At 35.3% G+C, this 21,625-nt stretch overlaps 1 protein-coding gene across 3 annotated transcripts in view; it reads left to right on the top strand.

Moving 5' to 3' along the window:
- Nucleotides 1-20,257, top strand: part of LOC111060758 (venom dipeptidyl peptidase 4-like) — an 81,530-nt gene extending 61,273 nt beyond the window's left edge. For 2 of the 3 annotated variants that reach the window (XM_039424772.1, XM_039424773.1), the window contains 8 exons: nucleotides 2,619-2,742; nucleotides 4,115-4,329; nucleotides 7,022-7,220; nucleotides 10,197-10,381; nucleotides 10,853-11,050; nucleotides 12,646-12,806; nucleotides 16,730-16,935; nucleotides 19,811-20,257. In XM_039424772.1, coding sequence (XP_039280706.1) covers nucleotides 2,619-2,742; nucleotides 4,115-4,329; nucleotides 7,022-7,220; nucleotides 10,197-10,381; nucleotides 10,853-11,050; nucleotides 12,646-12,806; nucleotides 16,730-16,935; nucleotides 19,811-19,936 — 1,414 coding nt within the window. In that variant the 3' untranslated portion in view covers nucleotides 19,937-20,257. The remainder of the gene's footprint in view (nucleotides 1-2,618; nucleotides 2,743-4,114; nucleotides 4,330-7,021; nucleotides 7,221-10,196; nucleotides 10,382-10,852; nucleotides 11,051-12,645; nucleotides 12,807-16,729; nucleotides 16,936-19,810) is intronic. The other variant, XM_039424774.1, reaches the window with a different exon arrangement.
- Nucleotides 20,258-21,625: the final 1,368 nt, after the last annotated feature.

Raw genomic sequence — 21,625 nt, 5'->3', positions numbered from 1 at the left:
CACAGCAAGGATGGGGAAAACGTGATAGAGAGTGAATTGACAGATTTTATTCATTTATTAAAACCAGAAACATACAGAAATAAATTTATAAGTATTTGATTCACAATAATTGTAGTCATTGCCGTAGCCAGGAATGAATTTCGGGGGGGATCATATATAACATTGGAGTAGAAAGCACTTAAACTTTGAGGGTGTCACCGGGGGGTGTGGGGGTATGGAATACCCCCATCAGAGGGAGGCCGGGGGTTGTTTATATATTATTTAAATTCATATATATTGTTTATTTTTTGAAAATCCACCTTCAATTTGGTGCGATTTCAGGCAATTTCCACTTGAAAACAAACACTCCATTCAAGTTTTTTTGGTGATCGGTAGGCCACTTATTATTTCGATTTTCCCTTGAAAATTCCATAGGCCTATTGGTTTTTGATTTAATAACAAATAGAATGGAATGGATTAGGATTTTATTTATCATTCAATTGTTCAAAAAAAAAAAAAACTACCTACTCATTATTGTTCTGATAACAAGCTAGAATGCTTAAATTTTGGCTCCAATAAAGCACTATTCCAACCAACTTTATAGGCTTAGTTTTATCTTGATTAACAATATTTTTTTCAAATTCACTTGATTCTCACTTGAGTATTCAAACTTATATTGTCTTGGTGGGGGAGGATAGAACCTTTTTTTTAATATTAGAGGGATGTGTCTACGGTTTAAACTACGCCCCTTTATCATTACTGAAATTTTCGGGGGTACTCTCTATAAGAAACTGCTGGAGCTTTGTTCAAGGATATGCATGAAACTGAATAAACTACGGGTATAATCTGCTAGAGCAATATAAGCTATATTGAATTTCTTTATAATAAAATAGATGGTGAAAAATGATATAGCTTTGTGTTTGTAACAATATTCATTGTTCCAATTATGAATGATGAAGATTATGCAAATAGTCATGAGAAGTAAGTCTGTAAATGAAAATTTATTTTGCTGCTTTGCTTTTCTGCATTGTGTTGTGTCGACTTTCTTAGTGTGTGAGTAGAAGGTATGTTACTAGGAAAACTATCTATTTAAAGCATCAGTGAACAAGAGCTTTTATGACCGTATAGGGCGAGGAATATTTGTTTTCGATTGATCTTCAATCTTTTCATTGCCATTATAACGTTGACCTCACTATAGTTGAAAAAAAGTTCAATAGAACAAGTTTGGTACAATTGGTTTCATTGATTTACATCCACTTTCGTTTCATTCCTTTCAATGATTATGTTATTTATTAATTCATTCATTCATAATTACTGCAATGTCTCTGTGCTAATATATGATGTGATTACTGTTTAAGAAATGTCTCTGACACGAAAGATGATGAATAATGGTGTGCGTTGCGTTCACAGAGAGCGTTCACGCTTTTCGAGTTGTATGTTCATAGATGTAGGTACCTATAATCTACTGCCACCTGAGACCTCTAAGGGCCGTTTGCACAGTATATATTGCTAAAATCGATTAAGTTAATTGAGTTTGAGTTAATCTGAAAGTTCAAACTTGAATCGGTTTTCTCAGTGCATTTACTAATCCAGTTTAAGTTAAACTAGTTTAGCGTTAAGTTGGTTATAGAATGTCATCGTTTATAATATCATAAGGCTGATTTTTACAGGAAATTTTTTATTTGTTTACAAACCATCAGTAAATTGAGGTTATGTAGCTACTATTTCCTTGTTCAAAATCCACAGAGCTGTAAGCTGTATGGTGATAAAAGTGGAAAGCAATCAAGAAATTATTCAAAAATGCTATATTACTATTAGATACAAACTTATATTTAGTTGGAACCAAAAAATATATTTTAAGATAAAAAAGTTATTTTGTTACACTTAAATCTACTATGATCTTCCTCGTTTATTAGAAATCTCTCGAAAGCAAAATATCTCAGTTATGTGTTATTAAAAACATGTTTTCTGATCAAAGACCACTGATAAAAATTGTCTTATTTCCTATCAAGTGGTTTATTTTATCAAATACTAAATTGACACTTGCTTTACTTTTGAGAAAAATGGTTAAAATATTCTCTATCATTCCAGAAATTTAAATGATTCATTTTTTGTCCAATTCTTCTCAGTTCCAAAATTTCTTTGCAGTTATCTCTATCAATCACATTAAAAACTTCTATCAATTCCTGTCAATTCTATCAATAATGATTCACTATAACCTAAATAATTATTATCGTCTACAGAAGCATTTAAAACAACCGTCGAAAAATAATTTACTATCAGCTGTTTCCCCATGAAATCTTTACAGATGTCAAGTTAATCCAAATTATTTGGTTTAAACCTCCTGCTTTGGAGGTTTAAACTTTCCCAAAGTTTAAACTCAATACAGAGTTTAAACTGATACTGTGCAAATGGAGTTTTAGTTTAAACAAAAAAATTCCAGATTCGGTTTAAGCTTTAACTTTAACTTACATTGTGCAAACGGCCCTAAGTGTGTCTATATGCACCCTAATCATGAAGTGGGTAGATACAACTGGCATTAGCCCAAAACTGTACAAGGCCTGAAATGAAAAGTAAAATACAAGAATAAAATTTGTTGAAAAAACCAATAAACTTTTTTTGCCTGCTAAAATTTCTAGGGAGAACATTGCTGTACAGCTGGACTGGGCAGATGAAAAGAATGTGGTTGTTGCATGGGCCAATCGCATTCAGAACTATGTTGTTACTAATATGTGTGATGTTACAACCAGTAAATGTCAAAAGGTAACAAAAAATTCAGTTTCTATCACTATTAAGGTTTATCAGTTCTATCACTATGAAATACTGAGCTTCATTTAATATAATGGCTATAAACTCTGATAATGTTTGATGGAATGGGATAATAACCAGGCAAGCTTCATTCCAAAAAATACTGTACAATACCTATGGTATCCTATTGTACCTACTATGGTACAATGCCTATGGTATCATGCATTGGATCAACAGTCAGAGTAGGATTCATTGATGAGGGTGACAGCAAATGGTGAGTGTATCAGAGAAAAGATAATTTATTCGGGATTGAGGATAGGAAGGAAATAAAAAGAGTGGTAGAATAAGACTGTCATAAAATGGAGGACCAGAGGAAGGGGTGAGGATACCACAAAACGCGATGTGAGGATAAACAATAATAAAATTGATAAATGAATCTAAATACCTTGATATTGTTCCTTCTCGCCATATGTAATTGAAGCATTGGCTTGTTGGTGTGGCCACATGAAGCATCGATGATGAATGTCTTGTAGCACTTTTAGGTATTTCACTATTTAAGGTAAAAGGTCGGAAATGAGGTGGAACAATAATTGCAGTACAGATTGAGGTATGAGTTACGGTTCACCACAGCCGGTAATAATAAGATATCTTAAGCAAAATAAGAGTTAAATGAGGTTTTCCACAATTCTGGTAATAAGAGTGTAATAATAAGAGGTAATAATGAGAGCAGTTTAAATGAGAGAGGAATAGGAGTTTCTCCTAGTGATCACTTACTACAAATGGAAGCTTCCCCTGAATGCATGCACTAGATTACAAAGAAAGGGTTACTATGCAACCACAAGTAACTAACCAGCGGCAAATTACAAATTAACTTAGGACTCTCAAGCTACAATAAGATAATAATACTAAATACGAAACAGAGAGTGTTCAACTAATAGAGATGAATGCATGCATCTAACATTTAGTTATGTCTCCGCTTTATTGTATCTCATACCCAACTTTTGCTATTCCAGTGCGTTCTTACACATTTCAAGAATCTATGCTACTTTCTCTGGTATCCTAACTGATACAAGTATCTTTTCTCCATAGTTTTACACTTTCATATCAATCTCATTTCCATGGCTCACTCTTGAGCCCCTTGAGTTTCAGTCAGGAGACTATGCATGTGTAGCATGAGCACATGGACAGTTACTGAGTCACTAGAAGTTGGAGAAAGCTGGCCGGCTCAGAACAGTGACATAGTGCCTCTGTATCACTCCTGCTGTATGCTTTCTCTGCTGCGCATGTCCCTCCCAAGTCAAAAGTTATTTTGACTAGCTCGTATAATTCAGTACCAATACTTTCTAAACTATCTGACTAGAATAATACTTTCTTTTGACTTTTATAGATTCTCGAGACCAAACAAACTAATGGATGGATTCAATACCCTACATATTATTTCAAAACGGCATCTTATTTTGCAATTATTCTACCTCAGCCCCAAGGTAAAGCTGGAACTTATCAGCATTTGACCATTGTAGAGAACGGAGTTCAAAAGCCGTTGACATCTGGATTGAGAACGGTTGATTCAATTGTTGAATATGATACTGAACACTCCTTGATGTAAGTAAGCTCAAATTTCATCCACAGTACCTAGGTATTCATTGAAAATTACATTGAAAACTTTCATTATATTTTGTGGAGCTAGGACTTACAATTCCTCTCTACCACTCAACCTTCAAAGTGAAACCTAAGCATTGAAAAACAGGGGTTTCAGATGTATAATCATTAAAATCATTTTGTCTAGGCGTAATAGTTACTCCAGAGGTGAGGAATAAGTAATTCATTGTCATATTTTATTGTTTGCACTTTGAAGAGTGACATTTGGAAGGTATCCCTGGTTTTTGAAAGCAATCTAGTTCAGTAATAATGGCTGATGACCCACTCTTGACATCTCTTTTGGATCACCTAAGTAGCTGGAATTATTAATCAACTAGTTTTTTTACAGGCATATTTTACTAGTTAGTTACAGGCATAAAATCAATGAATAGCAGTTTATTTCTGAGTATCTTTACAGCTCAACTCACTTTTATGAAGAAAGATCTTTCAGCCGGAAAATCATTTTTTGGTTGTGATTCTCAGACTCCATCTCATTGTCACATACTCACATAAGATACATCACCTAATCTAATAATCACAATCAAAAACAGGCGAGAAATCTATTTTAAAAAAATTGGGCAGCATATCCTTTGAATATAACACCTATAAACATTATACACTAATATAACAATGGTGTGGCACACCCCAACTTAATTTTATTCATTACCCCTGAAAATTGTGATAATTTTCCAAAAATTGTTTTTACAGATCTTTTCTCTGTTGTATGTCGATGGCCTGATACCACTTCTAGTGACATAAAATTCTTCACTTGGGTATTCTCTGATTTTTACCATTTCAATAATTGGTTATTCACCTACATTATCTCAAAGTCAAAAATGAGTAGGGTACTCAATGACCAATGAGACTCAAAAAGTCCAATTTAGTACGGTACTCATGCAAAGAAGATATGATCATAGGTTTTTCTTATGATAGCTAACTGAGAGTTCATATTTCTCAATGAAAATTTTTGGAACACTCATGCTTATTCATATTCCATACAGTGTCTGATTATGAATGATACTCACCTTTTCCCCCACATCCAGTCATTCCTTCCCCAAAATCAGCAGTAGTAGCTGTTGAAGAGTGAGGTCATGTTTGGTTGAGCTCTCATAATTTGTTGTTTTTTGTGCGGTTTTTGATGGCTTAGAGGTCTGAAAATTTGTCAAGACTTTAGTGTAGGTGTTTTGTACAAGTTTCATTCATTGAAGATTCCATACATCGTTCCAGTCGCCTGATATCAGTGAGTATGTCTACTCCTAAAGCGACAGGATCCAAAGCAGGTAAGGGCAAGGGTAAAGATAAGGCGGCCGGCGCTGCTTCGGGCGCGATAAGCCGGTCGTTATCTGACGATGCCAGACTTGGACTTTCATCTGATGATCTGATGTCTCGAATGCAATAACTGTGTCAAGTACTTTAAAAGACGATTCACTTATCTCTAATCTAGTTGATAGGATATCTTCTAGAGTATCATCTAGTTTGGGGCAGCAACTCTCTGATATGCAATCAGAAATCAATAATTTGAAGACTAAGCTGAAGGAATACGAAACTCAACTCGTGAAAAACTACAGCAAGTGAATCTCGATGATCTCGATAATAATCAAAGGTGCAATAATCTTCGCATATTCCATATTGTGGAAAGTGGCAGTGAAGACACGGACAATGTGATAATAGATATCATAAAGACTAAAATGGGACTGGATATCGATAAGCAACTGATCAATCGTATCGTGTCGGCCGTATGCGACCTGCTGATCCACGATCCCGTCCAATCTTTGTAAAGTTCTCCAGCTTCAATGTTCGGATGCTGGTGTTTTTGCAGAAGCGCAAACTGGCGGGAAGCAGCGTCCTGATTCGTGAAGACCTTACCAAGAGGCGGTTGGCTCTCTACAGAGACACAATCACCAAGTATGGTGTTCGAAATGTTTGGACCAACGAGGGTGAAATAATGTTTGTGAATGATGGTAAGCGGTCGGTAGCTGCTTTTGCAGAGTGTGCTGATGGCGGCGAGCGACAACAGGCTGATGATTGAAAAGTAGTAGAATGATTTTGTATTAGTATCTTGCCTTGTTTTAAAAACATAATCATTCTACTACTCAAAAAAATGAAGTAATTTTATTATTTATATATTTTTTTAATTTTTCTTTATCTCTGTGATTTGAGTTTGCAATGTATTTCTGTAACTTGATGTTTGTCATAGGTCTCTTCAGACCTGGCAAAGGAAATGGTATGAATAATAAATGAATAAATCAATCAATCAATCTTCAACTGTTTGTCATTATCAATAAAGGTAATATATTGGCCTTCTAGTGACATGTTTTATGAATTTAACTATTCAAATTGCTAGTTGATGATCACTAAGCACAATTTTGAAAAACCAAGAACTGAAAAATCTGAGTTTCAGGTTTATTTCCTTCTTGAATTTCGAATGCAATTGAAGAGAATGCAGTTATACCTAATATAAAATTATTTGAGTTGTCTTTCTTTGACGACGAACGAGATTATTGGTTGAAGCAAAATAATTAATACTTGAAAAAATAATTTATATTTGATACTTACTGTTGATTGCAATAACATTAGAAATGCTACAGTATTTAAATTATGTCAACAACACTGATAATATTGAAAAATCCAAAAGTATTTCGTTTCTCTATTCCAGCTACTATCTCGCTACTAATCTGACAAACGTGAACAGCCTTCATTTGTATGTGATCAAAGATGATGGATCGCAACCTGAAAAGTGTCTCTCCTGTGATATCTGTCCAGCATCTGTTGAAGCCTCTATGAGTACAAATAACTCTTACTTTATATTAAATTGTAAAGGACCTGGCCCTGCTACTTACAATGTTTACTCCAATGTGAGTGTTCAACATAGTTTATTGCTTATAGTCCAGTCAAAAGGTTGTAGTGAGTTTTCAGAATTTTCAAAGAAACCTTGAAAAATACCCCTTTTTAAAAATGTTTAGCTTCAAAACCAGAATCCAGCACGACGTTACGACTTATTGAACATTTTATTGTCTTCAATTTTGTGAAGAATGATTTTCAAGCACTTTGGGAAAGGTACTAAAATTTGGAGGTTTTTAGGGGTGAAGCCGTCCTCTGGCATGTCAGAAAATTACAGTTTCTAATTCAGCGCCCCAAAATACATTTAAAAGCTACGAGAAAAACTATTTCGGGGCTGTTTCCTGAGAAAGGACTATTTGACGTGACTATGAGATAAATTATTGAGAGAAATCGTTACAATATTGTTTACCGGTGGATCAGAACCCTTCTAAAATATTTTACTCACCACTCAATACAGATTGCGGCAGTGAAACTTCCTTTTTTAATAAGAACAGTGAATAAAACACTTTGTTTGGATCAGAAAGTTTGTATCTATTTTTTTGTGATGTAGACACATTAATATAAAGTTTAGATTCAATATTGTTTTGAATATCAAATCATGTAGATGACGTCCCCCATTCTCCATACACTAAGTAAACAGATTTCTGGTGTTTGTCATGACTCCTGCCAGCATTACAGGCGTTATCTTGGCAATTTCTTCCCTGATATTGTTATTCAAATCTTGTAGGGTCCTTGGAAGGTTCAAATAAACAAGGAATTTCAAAAACCCCTATAGAAAAATCACAAGGGTTAAAATCGGGAGATCGGGCTGGCTATTCCAAATCGCTCCCAATTGAGATGAGGCGTCCTAGGAAATGTTCCCTTGATGGAAGTCATTTTCAGAAAGAAAGAAAGAAATTGTGGCATGCTCAATTGCCATCTTGTATGAATGGGAAATGAGATTATCATGAAAAATTCGTCTCAAAGAACGATCGGAGAGTCCCAGAGCAGACGCATGTTTGCAACGTTGTGGTGATTGCAACATTGAAACTCTTACTGTCCCAATGTTCTCAAGTGACCTAATGGGCCGAGATACTTCAGTTCTTCAAAGGACCACTTGACTGAACTATAATATGAATTGAGAGAAATGGGAGAAATTGTTTGATGGGAGACAATCCTCCCCACTCGGGGAAGCAACTTCTCTGAATAACATTTATGAGTTTTACAATTGCTCACCCTTGTAAAAAATTTTTGTTAAACCTTTTGAACACCTTGTTAAACCTTCAAACCCTTCTTAAACATTTTACTCACCACATAAAATTAATTCTAATCATACATGAACAAGCCTGGAGATAATATATGTATCACCCTTGAAAAAACTAACATGTTTTTGAAACTTTTTGAAGGAAATTGTAAATATCCCATTGTAAATATATCATAGAAAATTGACTCATTCTCACGTTTTCATTCATAAATTCGTTGACTATGATTGATTTTGAGGATCCAATGTTTACAATCTTGTTCCCACAACTTGTCATTGATTGGTTGAATAAATTATTATTATGTTTTTCATGTTTACGTTATTCATGTTTATTGACCATACAAAACAGCTTCCGACTAGAAGGGATATGTGGAGCAGAGAAAAGTAGGGATACAACAGTGGTGATGTTGTCTTGCTACAGCAAACAGTGTTCTGTAGTCTTTAGAGAGTGTTCAACTGCTCGCATTGGCCCTAATGGGATCGGGCTGGTGCTTGAGCCCTCATGGGCTGAGTTCTTTTGGGTTCGTTCTGGCTACAGTCTCAGGAAGTACTGGATCCACCAGTTGCTGGCACTTTTTCTCATGATGAAGGGAAACATGCCAACCAGGGGGAACCATAGACTGTGTGATTCCATCCCTGGAAGTATCCTGGCTTATAGCAGTATGACTGGGTGAAGGCTCTAGACTATGGGAGGTTTATGGTTTGACTGAGTTGCTAGAACTCTACGTCTCTGGGAGTAGCTGGGCATAGTGGTGCAGTTTCTGATGGAGTTTAGGGGTCGCCAGTGAGAGACCATACCATGTGAACCTGGGTACCCCCATCTCTGGAAGTTGCAGGAATGTGAAACGTGTGATGTATACAAAATAGAAGACATATAAAATTGGGAGCCATGCGTATTTTTCCTGGTCTATAGACAAGATAGCGGATACATCTGTGCTTGCTAAGCCCTTGTACCGCCAGAACTGTATAGTGGTGGTTCCACTCCTCCATGATGATTCTCGCCTACCGACTTTGCAGTTCCATTGAGTGGTAGTTCGCGTGTCATACGTCACAGGATATGCACATAGCAGGTGCCCACTTGGAGGTGTGATCATAACGTTTGGTGTAGCGGCCAGATCCAAGCTCATGATACACATACATAGTTTCCTCTCTGAAAGCACTGAGTCGAATGAGTCTGATCATCAAATTTGCAACTGCGCTCCATTCTATGACTCTATTGATCACTGTAATAATTGGCTGATCTCCCTCTATTTCTCTGCTCCACATATTCCCCGAGTTGGAAGTTCTTTTGTATGTACTTCAAGTCTGAACTTAATCTCTGAGGGTGTATACACACAGATAGCAGTCAGGCATTCTTACTTCCAACTTCTTAGAAATTGAATGCATGAGAACTGAAGTTTGTTTTGAAGTTTTTACAAGAGAAATGCTTGCCATATTTTCGAATTGATACTGAAGCTACAGATATCAGCTTTCTGTCTGATAGTAGTGCAATATTATTTCTCTTCAGATTATTCTCAATTGAGAAATAACTAAAACATTATACTCTTATATTAGACCACGGCTGCCATTTCGTCCATATAGAGAACTCGAAACGCATGACCGCCCTCTGTATGCACACACCTATTATAAGGAAATTTTCAGATTGAGCTGAAAAATATGAGTTGATGAAACAAGAGTTTCTATTTTGTATTGATCTTTTTTCTATGCAAGAGTCATTATTCACTTCTGGCGTTTTCCTTATCTGTTATAGACTGGAGAGTTTGTCATGGAATTGATAAACAACACTGAAACGAAAGAGATGCTGCAGCAGCTTCTTTTACCAACTTCATATAAGTATGAAATAACTTTGGCCGACGGTGTGAGCAACGCATCTGTTTATCTCAAACTACCTCCAAACTTTGATGAAACCAAAAAATACCCATTTATGCTGAATATGTGAGTTGAGGCTTCTCAAGTACTGTGTATCAAAAAGAAGAATACAGATATCATGAGTACATATTTATCCTGTCTTATCTATATTATTTATAAGTTACTTTTGTTGTCAATAAGGTGGTTGAAGGTGGTTGTCATATAACAGTTCTTTGCATTCTTCGCCCTCTATCTCATAAATCAAATACATAGATGGGAAAATTTGTCTAGTAACCATCAAAACATGATTTAATTGGATATTTATGAATTATTCTAGTGGTCTATCATATTTATCCACAGTATGCAAACGATTTGGCGACGGTGCGGAGTTGTTAAAGGATAGTGCTATCTGCTTTGTCTGATGACAAACATCGATGGCAAACCGAAGTTGGATTTGAAACGTGAATCTGACTATTTGCTTCTGAACACAATCTTATAATAAGACACAATTATCTCTGTATTTGCTAACGATCTAGATTCAATTATTTTGAATTTTAGATGGGGATTCCCTGATGATAAGCAGGTTAAAGATGAGTATTCCCCTCCAGATATATGTGATTATTTGGCAACAGCAATGGATGTGGTTGTGGTGAGCATTGATGTCAGAGGGAGCTCTGGCAGAGGAGATAGCTACACTTTTTCTATCTATAAGAAAGCAGGTCAAGTTGAAGTTGAGGACCACATTTTTGTGACCAAGTGAGTGAATCTTCAATCATTTTTATACACACACACTAGTAAAATTTTAGAAGAATCTCTTGTAGTACTATTCAAATAACTTTTACATTTACAGTTTGGAATTATGATGACAAGAGCATATTTTTCTCATTTGAAATGGGTATAGCATGACTACAAAAAATCTTCTACAGAATGAAGTGCATTTTAATACACAAACTACAGTCCATACAAATTCAGACATGAAGGATTATACAGTGCAGAGAAATGGAGGGAGATCAGCCAATTACAGTGATCAATAGAGTCATAGGTAGAAGCGCAGTTGCCAATTTGTCAGTCGTCTGATCGCTTTCAGACAGGAAACTTTGCATGTGTAGCAACAGCACATGAACAGTCACTAGAAGGTGGAGATCGCTGGCTGTTTCAAAACGGCAACACTGCGCCTCTGTATCCCTCCTGCTGTATGCTTTCTCTGCTGCGCATGTCTATCCCAAGTCAGAAGTAAATCTGCACAGAGTATAGTAGAATATTAGAAGAATATCTCGTGGTACTATTCAAATAACTTTTGCATTTAGAGTTTTGAATTATGATGACATGAACATATTTTTCTCATTGAAGTGGGTATAGCATGACTACAAAAAATCTTCTACAGATTGGAGTGCTGCACTACATTAACTGTTTCATCCTTGTACTCTATTTTGAAGACTCTTTCATGATAATTTTTCAAAGTACCTATCCACTGCAAGTAAATATATTATAACTGTGACCAAGATAAGATCCTATGAGCACCTATACTGTATATGGAATCAAGCAATATTATCTAATTATATGTTGATGATATTAAGCCGCTCTCCTGGTGACAAATAATTTTGTCGGAGTAGGCTTAGTTGTTGAAAATTGTGCTAGGCCATGAAGTCTGCCAATTTAAATCTGGTCAATAATGCGATCTTAATTCTAGTGGTTTGAGGGTCTTGGAAATAAGAATATTGATATGTGGTTGACTGACTGCTCTTATAATAATAATAATAACGGAAACATATACAAAGCACATTTTTCATGAAGAATCAAGTAATAAATCTGTCTTTAAGAGACGTGAGAAATTCATTTCACTGTTGAAAAATAATTTTCTATGGGCCTACGTACAAGTAAAATTATCAAGAGAAAAAGAATATAACAATACTATGAAATATTCATTACTCACCCTTGAATGGGTTTTTGACTGTTACCAATCCATATAGCCAAAAATAAATATAAATATTGCAGCAGTCGACCGCTCTGAATGTAATCGGATTAAATATTAGGCCTACGCCATTAATAAGTTAATGAAAGATAGGCGATAACAAAACTGATGGGATACATGATTCCCAATAATTATATAACATTAGTCTCCAGGAGAGAACAAAAAACAAGGTGAATAAGACATGATTCGCTCAGACAAAGGAATAATTTAGCTCAAACAATATGTCTGTACTCTACAGAACAGAATCTGAAAGTTTTTCAGGAATATTCAGTTTAGCTCATGAATTATTTCATCATTCTTACTCCTGTACTGATGTTATTCTACTTTTATATCATTCGGGAACAACTAATATTTATCACTCGTCTCATGATATTGTTAGAGCACTGATGAAGAAACACTCGTACATTGATCCGCAACGCATTGCAGTCTTTGGAATTGGCTATGGAGGATGGATTGCTACCATGATTCTAGCGAGAGACACCGAAAACATTTTCAAATGTGGAATAGCCATGAATCCAATCACAAATTTCATGTATTTTGGTAAGAGGACAAATTTTAGGCCACTAATTTTAGACTCCTGTGAATAGTCTAGTTCAATTCAAATATGATGATGATTCTCATCCAAGAAACAATAGCATATTTCGCATCTAGAGCAGAAAATGAGATTTTTCCGGCTCGAAATCGGTTTTCAAGTCTGAGGACTAGAAAAGATTGAGAGCTGGAAAAACATTTTTGCCTGTGGTGCGAACACTATTTTTCGCCACACACAAAAATAAACAATATACGAGAATAGTTGTTTACTAAGCACTCCCGAAAGCAGGAGTGGAAGGTGATAGCTCTAGCAAATCTGAGGTAATCTGAATATCAGGAAATTGTCCAAGTATTTTTATTTTTTATTCTGATTTGTCTAAATAACCTAAAAGATGATGTTCAATTATGTGGGAGGTTGAGTTTATACTTTTTTATTATTTCAAATGACAATAAGATGATATTATTAGTCTATAAATGTTTTAATTATTGAATAATGAAAAGTTTTTTGATCAGCTGTTTCTTGATCACCTTTCTTAGTTCCATGTTAGCAGCTGGAAAGGGTACTCAGGCCGGAAAGAAACCTGTTCTGACGTCAGACGAGAGTCATCTGCAAACAATGTCTTTCAGATCTATGTAGGGACTGGAAAACAGCTGCTTTCTGTGCAGTGTGGCGAAATAGGTCTTATCCATCCTCGGTTAATTAAGAATCTATAATTATGCAAAATTTCAGGTTAATCAGTCCAGTAGTTTAGACGTGATGATGCGTCAAACATAATTTTCCTATCCTGTACGTGTATAGATTAGAGGTAGAAACAGTTCTGGGTGAATACCTGTTGATTCATCCCGAATTGTGGAATTGGTTACTGCCAATGAAGAATGAATTACTGCCAAACTTATGTACGTCATCAAAAAAAGAGATCATTCTACTCATATATTATTCGACTGAAAAGTATCTTTTATGTAATTCCAACTCAGGTTGGTCAGAAATCATTGGAAATTCAATAATACAGGGTGTCTATAAAAGAACTCCGGGGTTTTAAGACAAAATATTTTAATAAACTAAAAAACGTACATACATGTTTTATACATGATTAGAAAGCCTATATTTTCAAGATTTTTAACAACTTAGTAAAGTTTAATGTGAGCTCCGAGAGTGGCACAGCACACGTCGAAACGGTATTCTACCTCTTCCCATGTCCTGGCGAGCATGTCTGGGGGAACGGATGCCACACAATTCACTATTCGTTCCCTGAGATGGCGAACATTTCGAATTTTCTCTGCATATACAAGATTCTTGATATGCCCCCAGAAGAAAAAGTCCAACGGAGTCATATCAGGGCTCCTTGGCCATGGAATAGGCCATGGAATAGGTCCTTCCCTTCCAATCCACCTGTTGCCAAAACGAGCGTCCAGCGACTCACGGACACGCAAACTGAAGTGTGGCGGCACCCCATCTTGTTGGAAATAAACTAAACCTTTCTGCGCCTCAATTTCATCCAACTGAGGATAAACATACTCCTCTAACATGTCACAATAGACATCACCATTGATATTCCTTTCGTCAAAAATGAAGGGTCCTATGATTCATTTTTGGCGTGTCATGTTCGTACTCAATAAACTCATGGGGCGGCTCTGAACCCCAAACTCTGCAATTAGGCCTGTTTACAGTTCTGTTCACATGAAAAGTAGCTTCATAACTAAAAACCACACTTTTTAAAAAATCATTATCTTCATCAATTTTATCCAGCATGGAAACAGAAAAGTCGAATCTCTTAACCTTGTCTGCTGGTTTGATATGGTGTAAAAGTTGAATCTTGTAGGCAGTTAAATGAAGTCTTTTATGAATTACCTTATGGACTGTTGATCTTGGTAACCCCAACTCCAGACTGCATCTTGTTAACGATTTCTTAGGGCTTCGAGTGCATGAAGCTCGGATTCTGTCCACATTCTCTTGAGACACACGTGGCCTACCCGGCGACTTTTGCTTCAAAACACTAAAACTAAACTAAAAGAACTAAAGGATAAAAAATTATATTTTGAAAATATGGGTACAAAGAAGGAAATCTATTGTCTCGCATAAATTATGAACCTACTGAAACGAGATCTCATTATTATTACAATAATAAATTATAATAAATAAATAATAAATTACAGTACAACAGCCAATTATGCAGCAAATTTCACATATTATGAAAACTTATTAATTACAATGAAGATTGAATGCAACATTAGAATATTGATAATATAGTATTGTAATATAACTACATAAATCAGCGGTGTTTCAACAATGAATAAATGATAATTTCAATGAATAAATATATACCCCACTATATATTATATGTGTTGGGGTATAAGTAATTAGTTGCTTATTGCGTGTAATAATTACTATTTACAAACTTCATTCACAAACACTTCCTGTTTCCTTGAAGGCACTTAACCACTGACGAATTGTTTTGTCTGTAGGCGGGTCAACACCATAGCTATGTCGAAAGTTTCTTTGTACAGTAACAACAGAATTAGTTTCCATACAGAATGAGCCAAATAACACATTGAGCCTTTTGTTGAGGCGTCGCCATAGCGCGGCAGTCCAGACGACACCTGACACAGTATACATACAGTATGGAAACTTGGCTATATCCTGACGCCAAAATCCGCCATCTTGTTAGGAAGCGCCGCATTGTAATAGTATTGATGGTAGGTTCGGATCACTTCAATGATCCGGATCAATTGATCTCGTTCACTGCCACGAGCCAATCAGAAGACCAGGATTGGAACTTCCCAAGGTCACGTGACGTGTTTAGTATTGGGGTCATGTAAAAAGCATTGGTTAGATAGGCGTTTGATCACAAGTTTCCATTCTGTATCTATTCTGTGACTGTGGCAGGCAGTCAGTGTCACAGAATATACAGAATGGAAACTTGTAATCAATCGCCCATCTAACCAATGCTTTTTACATGACCCCAATACTAAACACGTCACGTGACCTTGGGAAGTTCCAATCCTGGTCTTCTGATTGGCTCGTGGCAGTGAACGAGATCAATTGATCCGGATCATTGAAGTGATCCGAACCTACCATCAATACTATTACAATGCGGCGCTTCCTAACAAGATGGCGGATTTTGGCGTCAGGGTATAGCCAAGTTTCCTTACTGTATGTATACTGTGCCCCAGTCGCTACATCATTTCAAGGTCAACACTCCGCAGCGCTGCCAACTGTTGAGAGAAACATTCCCAATTGGTATGAGTAAAACTCTTTGAGCTGCTTGTTTCAAAGGAATTGATCAAATTTTGCTATCTTTTATAGTTGAAAAAATATTAATTTTTTAAACCCCGGAGTTCTTTTATAGACACTCTGTATAGAACGGTAATTTTTCGATAGAGCTCAAGTAACTCATACAATATAACCATAATTTTCTCAAGGTTGAGAGTCGTTGATGATCAGTAGTTTGCTGTTTAGTTTATGGTAGAATCAGTATTGAAATTGAGAAATTGGTTGATGATCATTGCAACATTTCAAATACAGTATTTGGTAGCTTGGAACTGCTATAAAACTCTATAGCAATCAATCAATAGTATAATCAATGTAACCAATATGAGCAATGTTAAATAACAGTTGACTATACACGGCTCCACAGAGAAAAATGATTGAGAAGAAAAACTCGAATAATTTTGATATATGAAAATGTTATCAACTTCAATTACTCTCCCATAATATCAATCGTTTTTCTTCAACACCTCTCTTTCCTTGATCCCTTCTTCTCTGTGTGTAGTAATTATTACTCTCCCATTATCAATCGTTGTTATCTTTTCCCGATATCTTTTTTCTGTGAGACACCCGATATATCTATCCTACATGGTTGTAAGTTTGATTTACAGTTTTCGTCCAATAATATAATGTAATGATGCGAATTGATGTTAATTTTCCTGTCCAGATGCCTTTTATACTGGGAAACTCTTGGGTTTGCTCGCGGATAATCCAGCAGGCTACAACTACACTGATGTTACACAGCTTTATGAGGGCTTTAGAGGGAAGAAGTATCTGCTGATGGCAGGGACATTAGCTGCTGAATCTCTGTATCTGCACAGTGCGGCCCTTGCTAGGAGTTTGCAGATGAATCTTGTTCCTTTCCGATTCATGGTAAATCTAAATGTTCTCTACAAAAAATCCACTCTCATCAAACAATACGAACACATTTTAATCCCATTGACAATAATATCATAGCCTATAATATTCAGCGATGCCGCTATAGAGGAAAGCTGATACCAGTATATTTTATTTATTTATGTATTCACATCAATGGAAAAATTGAAAGAAGAGGCTTACAGCTTCATGCCAAAACAAGCCTCATTGAAAATCAATTGTTTACACAAAAAGAGACTCAATTAATAAGAAAGAAAAAAGAGGAAAATAGCAATAGAATAGTTTGGAACAAACTATTATAAATAAAAAATAACACTAGACACAATAGAAAATAGACTGAAGAAATAATAATAAAAAATAGACTTATTGAAAAGAAGAGAATAGGTAGTAAGCCTATCTTAAGAATTTTATATTTTTATATTATTTTGATGTGATATTAACTGTTCATTCTTGTTTGAAATAATAAATTATATTCTATACGTCATGAAAAGATATCAATTATCGAAAAATTGAATACTAAATTTTCATAATTGATATTGGATCGATATTCACTGGAAAAATTATATTTCTTCATTGTTAAAAAACGATCTTCCATTATCTCTTCCGTGGACCTCACTATAGAATCCGGGCCTTATTGTTCTTGACACGGTCCAGAACTTTTTATTATGTTATTTTTTACAACACCGTCTAATTAATAGAGAAGATTTTTATGATTGAAAGACATGCTGTTATGATTCACATCAAATTCGGTCACATACTTGATTCTCTCCAGTAGTAAGTCGAAATTATACAGAATGATCCAATTGTCACTTAGTAGGCCTACGGACCCAGTGATAATTATTTTTAAAAATTCAAGAAAATCGGAGTAACTTCGGTTTTTATTTTTGAGTAGAAGTCAAGAAAATTTTGAGGTACGTTGAGTGGTAGAGCGGACTTCCTAACTCCGCCTATCAAAGATTTTTTTTATTTCATTTCATTCGAATTTCATGAACAAATTACGTCAATATTAGAGTGAAAATCAGACTTATTATTCATCATAAATCAGCTGCCGAGTTGACTATAAATTGCATGCCATGACGCATGCAATGCAATATCTCAATGTAACTTGGTAAGAAATTAGCAGCTGTGTAGACTATAAATTGCATGCCTCATTGCATGCCTCATTGAATGCGATTTTCATGCATTATTAAATAGGATGCAAAGAACTTATAACAGCTCGTCTGGGCGCCTAGATGTCTTCTGGTTTTCTCGCGCTAAATTCCGGAAAGCGTTATTATGATGATTAAATCTTGTGTAAGCATGATCTGATCAAATAAATAGTGTATCAGTGTGGATGTGCTTATGGTTTGGGACGTCGTTATAACTGCGCGAGGTCTACTGTTCACAGAACTACTAGTACTATCACCAGTAATAAAACCAAAATAAAATTTTTCAACAGTTTGCGAATATATTGTTCACTGTACACAATATTATTTAACAAATGATTCTTTTTTAAAGGAGAATATGAATTTTTGAGAAAATAATTCAATTTACTAAAAATTACCAAAAATAACTCTTAGTTGAGTTATTTTCGGTAAATTGAATAACTCTCAAAAATTGATATTTTCAAAAAAGATTTGTTTTACTAGATCAACAATACCATGGAGAATCTATCCTCCAAGTCTCATTGATTTATCTCTTACCGAAATTGAAAATGTTCTGTCCCAAAAATTTAAACTTTGGGCGCTCATATCTCAAAAAGTAATGATTGAAAAAAAATGTTTTCCTGAGAAAACTTTTTCATTTTGATAGCTTGATAGTATACAAATCGAAAAATTTTGAAAAATATCACCAGTAGAAAGTTTTTAGTCTTTGCACAGCCTTAAAAGCTCGTTGGTTAAATTGGTCTTCAGCATAGGCTGGATTGGAGCTGAAGCTGAGAAGCTAATTCACTCACCTTACACCTAGGAAGAGTAAATGCATTGGGGAATAACTTTATACATTAATACTTCGAAATGCTAAATTCATTTATCCATCCATACCTCACGTTCAAATATTCAGTTTCAAAACATAATACAGTCTTATAAAACTATGAATTACCACCGGTTTTTGGGTCCTCTTGCTCTCCCACTCTGAATATCAAGTTACACCCAACACTATATTATGTTATCACTTATAATTCACCTACTGTTATCTGAATCTTATTTTGTAATTTCAATCACACATATTGTAATTTATAGTAAATATAATACCATATAGCTACTTATTGAATAATACTGCTTGCTGGAACTGTCCCCCAATCTCAGACGCATAGTCTTACTGGGGGAATTTCACTCAATCAATATGCTCTTTGTACTGTTTTTGTAAAAATTTAATTCACATTTTGTTAAATATCAAATATAATATTATGTACATGGATTGTTATGCCAAGTGGAAATGAACGAATTATTGAAATAAATTGAGATGGTGTAACACTGCAGTGATCAGTAATATCATAGAGAAACAATAGCGTAAGTAGATATCTCATCATATAGGGTGTTTATGTCGCAACTTCTACTGTTAAATGAAGCAGATTAATGTCGATTACTGTCGATTTTTACTGTTTAGTTGGGGTGAGAGTGTATGAACGGCACAATGTGAGAGACTACCAGCGTCACACTGCTTCACAGGAAAGAACTACGTGGACTATTGGCTTGAGTTAACATTGAAAATTGCAACATAAACGCCCTATTCCATGGTATATCTTCTTATGCTATCTCTTCTGTATGGTAATATGTAGTAAGTTGATAAGTATGCATACCTAGATGAAAATCCCTACCACTGCCTATCGTATTGATAAAAAAATAATGTAGCCTTTCACTCTATAATAAATATAGCATTTGCTTTTTCGTAGCCTTTCATCGAAGAAGACTTTCCTGACGCAGATTGGACAATTGTGAACAATGCAATCTTCCTCGTAATGGAAGTGGTGCAGTTCTTGTCGGAATTCTATGGAGTGGAACCAAAAAGCAAAGCCTGACAATGGAATGTTCAATGTCTACCGTCGGACTTCAATCATTCAATACTATCATTATAATTATTATCTATTTATTATAGTCACAAGGGTTTTTCACGATGCTGAGTTAGCTATCTAAGGGCCATATGCACCATCTACATTGAACGCTGAACCACAATTACCTACTGGTCACATTCATTCTGATTAGTTACATTCCAGGTTTAAATGATCTGATGATTTATCGCGGTTTAAACTGAGATGGTGCATATGGGCCTTAGTCGAGCTATTTGTTAATTGGAATAAGCTTTTTCTGTAATGTACTATATTATAAATCAATGAACTATACTATAGTGAGTTTTTGGAGAGGGTACCTGGAGTTTTTACTTTCCTTGCCCTATTACCATAGGTAAGGAAAGTATTGCTTTCCAAAAAAATTTAAGGTACCCTAATTTCATGTTTTCTATAAGTTTCAAGGGTCCCCTGAGTCCAAAACCATGATTTGTGTGTGTGTGGTGTGTGTGTGTGTGTGTGTGTGTGTGTGTGTGTGTGTGTGTGTCTGTGAACACGATAACTCCATTGCTAATTAACCGATTGACTTAAAATTTTAAACTTAAGGTCCTTATACCATGAGGATCCGACAATAAGAAATTCAATAAAATTCAATTCAAAATGGCGGATAATGGCTAAAAAGCCATGTTTTTCACGGTTTTATCGAAAACGGTTCTAACGATTATCTTCAAATTTATACCCTAGATAGCTATTTATAAGCCCTATCAACTGACATGAGTCTCATTTCTGGGAAAATTGCAGGAGCTCCGTAATATTCGTGAGAAGAATGAATTTTGTTAAATTTCTATCACGATTTTCTCAAAAATGACTTGACCGATTTTTTTCAAATTTATACCCTGTATAGTGAAATATCAGATCTATTAACTGGCATGAGTCTCCTCTCTGAGGAATTAACAGGGGGTCCACCCCATCCTTGAGAAATTTACTTTGTAACCTCCTTCTTGTGCGTGAGGTAGGTAGGTAGAGCAGTTTATTCGAAAGAACACATGTCGATATTTTATTTGTAGAACATCTGTTTTGACAACTTTCAAAAAATCCTCAAATTTCATAATTCAAGCAAAGGAAAATGTACTCTGAACACAATAACAATAGTATAATCGTAGTTTTAATTATTTAGCCGCCAATCGGCATAATGTTATTCCTCGAAATTATCCTCAATAACACATCATTATTACACCCTACCTTAGCTTCTGTACTAAATTTGAAGAATTTCTGTTCATTTGTTCTCGATAAATCTGAGAAAAAGCAAGAAAACACTGGGGGAACGCTAATTTTGGGCGTATCTTTGACGTTATTGCAAATTCCTTCTAACACAACATTATTACACCCTAGCTGAGCTTCTGTACTAAATCTGAACAATTTCTGATCATTTGTTCTCGATAAAGCTGAGAAAACGCTGGAAAAACGCAGATTTTGGGCATATCTTTGGAAATTTTTTCAAATCCGTTCTTAGTGCGCCTCTAAAGGGCCAACTGAACCTACCAAATTTGAACGTTTTTGGTCCGGTAGATTTTTAGTCAGTCAGTCAGTCAGTCAGTGAGTGAGTGCCATTTCGCTAATATATATATATATATATATATATATATATATATATATATATATATAGATTATCAGTCATGGAAAAGCAACAGATTTGCCACTTTG

The sequence above is a fragment of the Nilaparvata lugens genome, chromosome 3 (assembly GCF_014356525.2).
Source record: "Nilaparvata lugens isolate BPH chromosome 3, ASM1435652v1, whole genome shotgun sequence".
Taxonomy (NCBI): domain Eukaryota; kingdom Metazoa; phylum Arthropoda; class Insecta; order Hemiptera; family Delphacidae; genus Nilaparvata; species Nilaparvata lugens.
The sequence above is the reverse complement of the archived record's forward strand: the minus strand, read 5'-3'. Positions and strand labels throughout refer to the sequence as shown.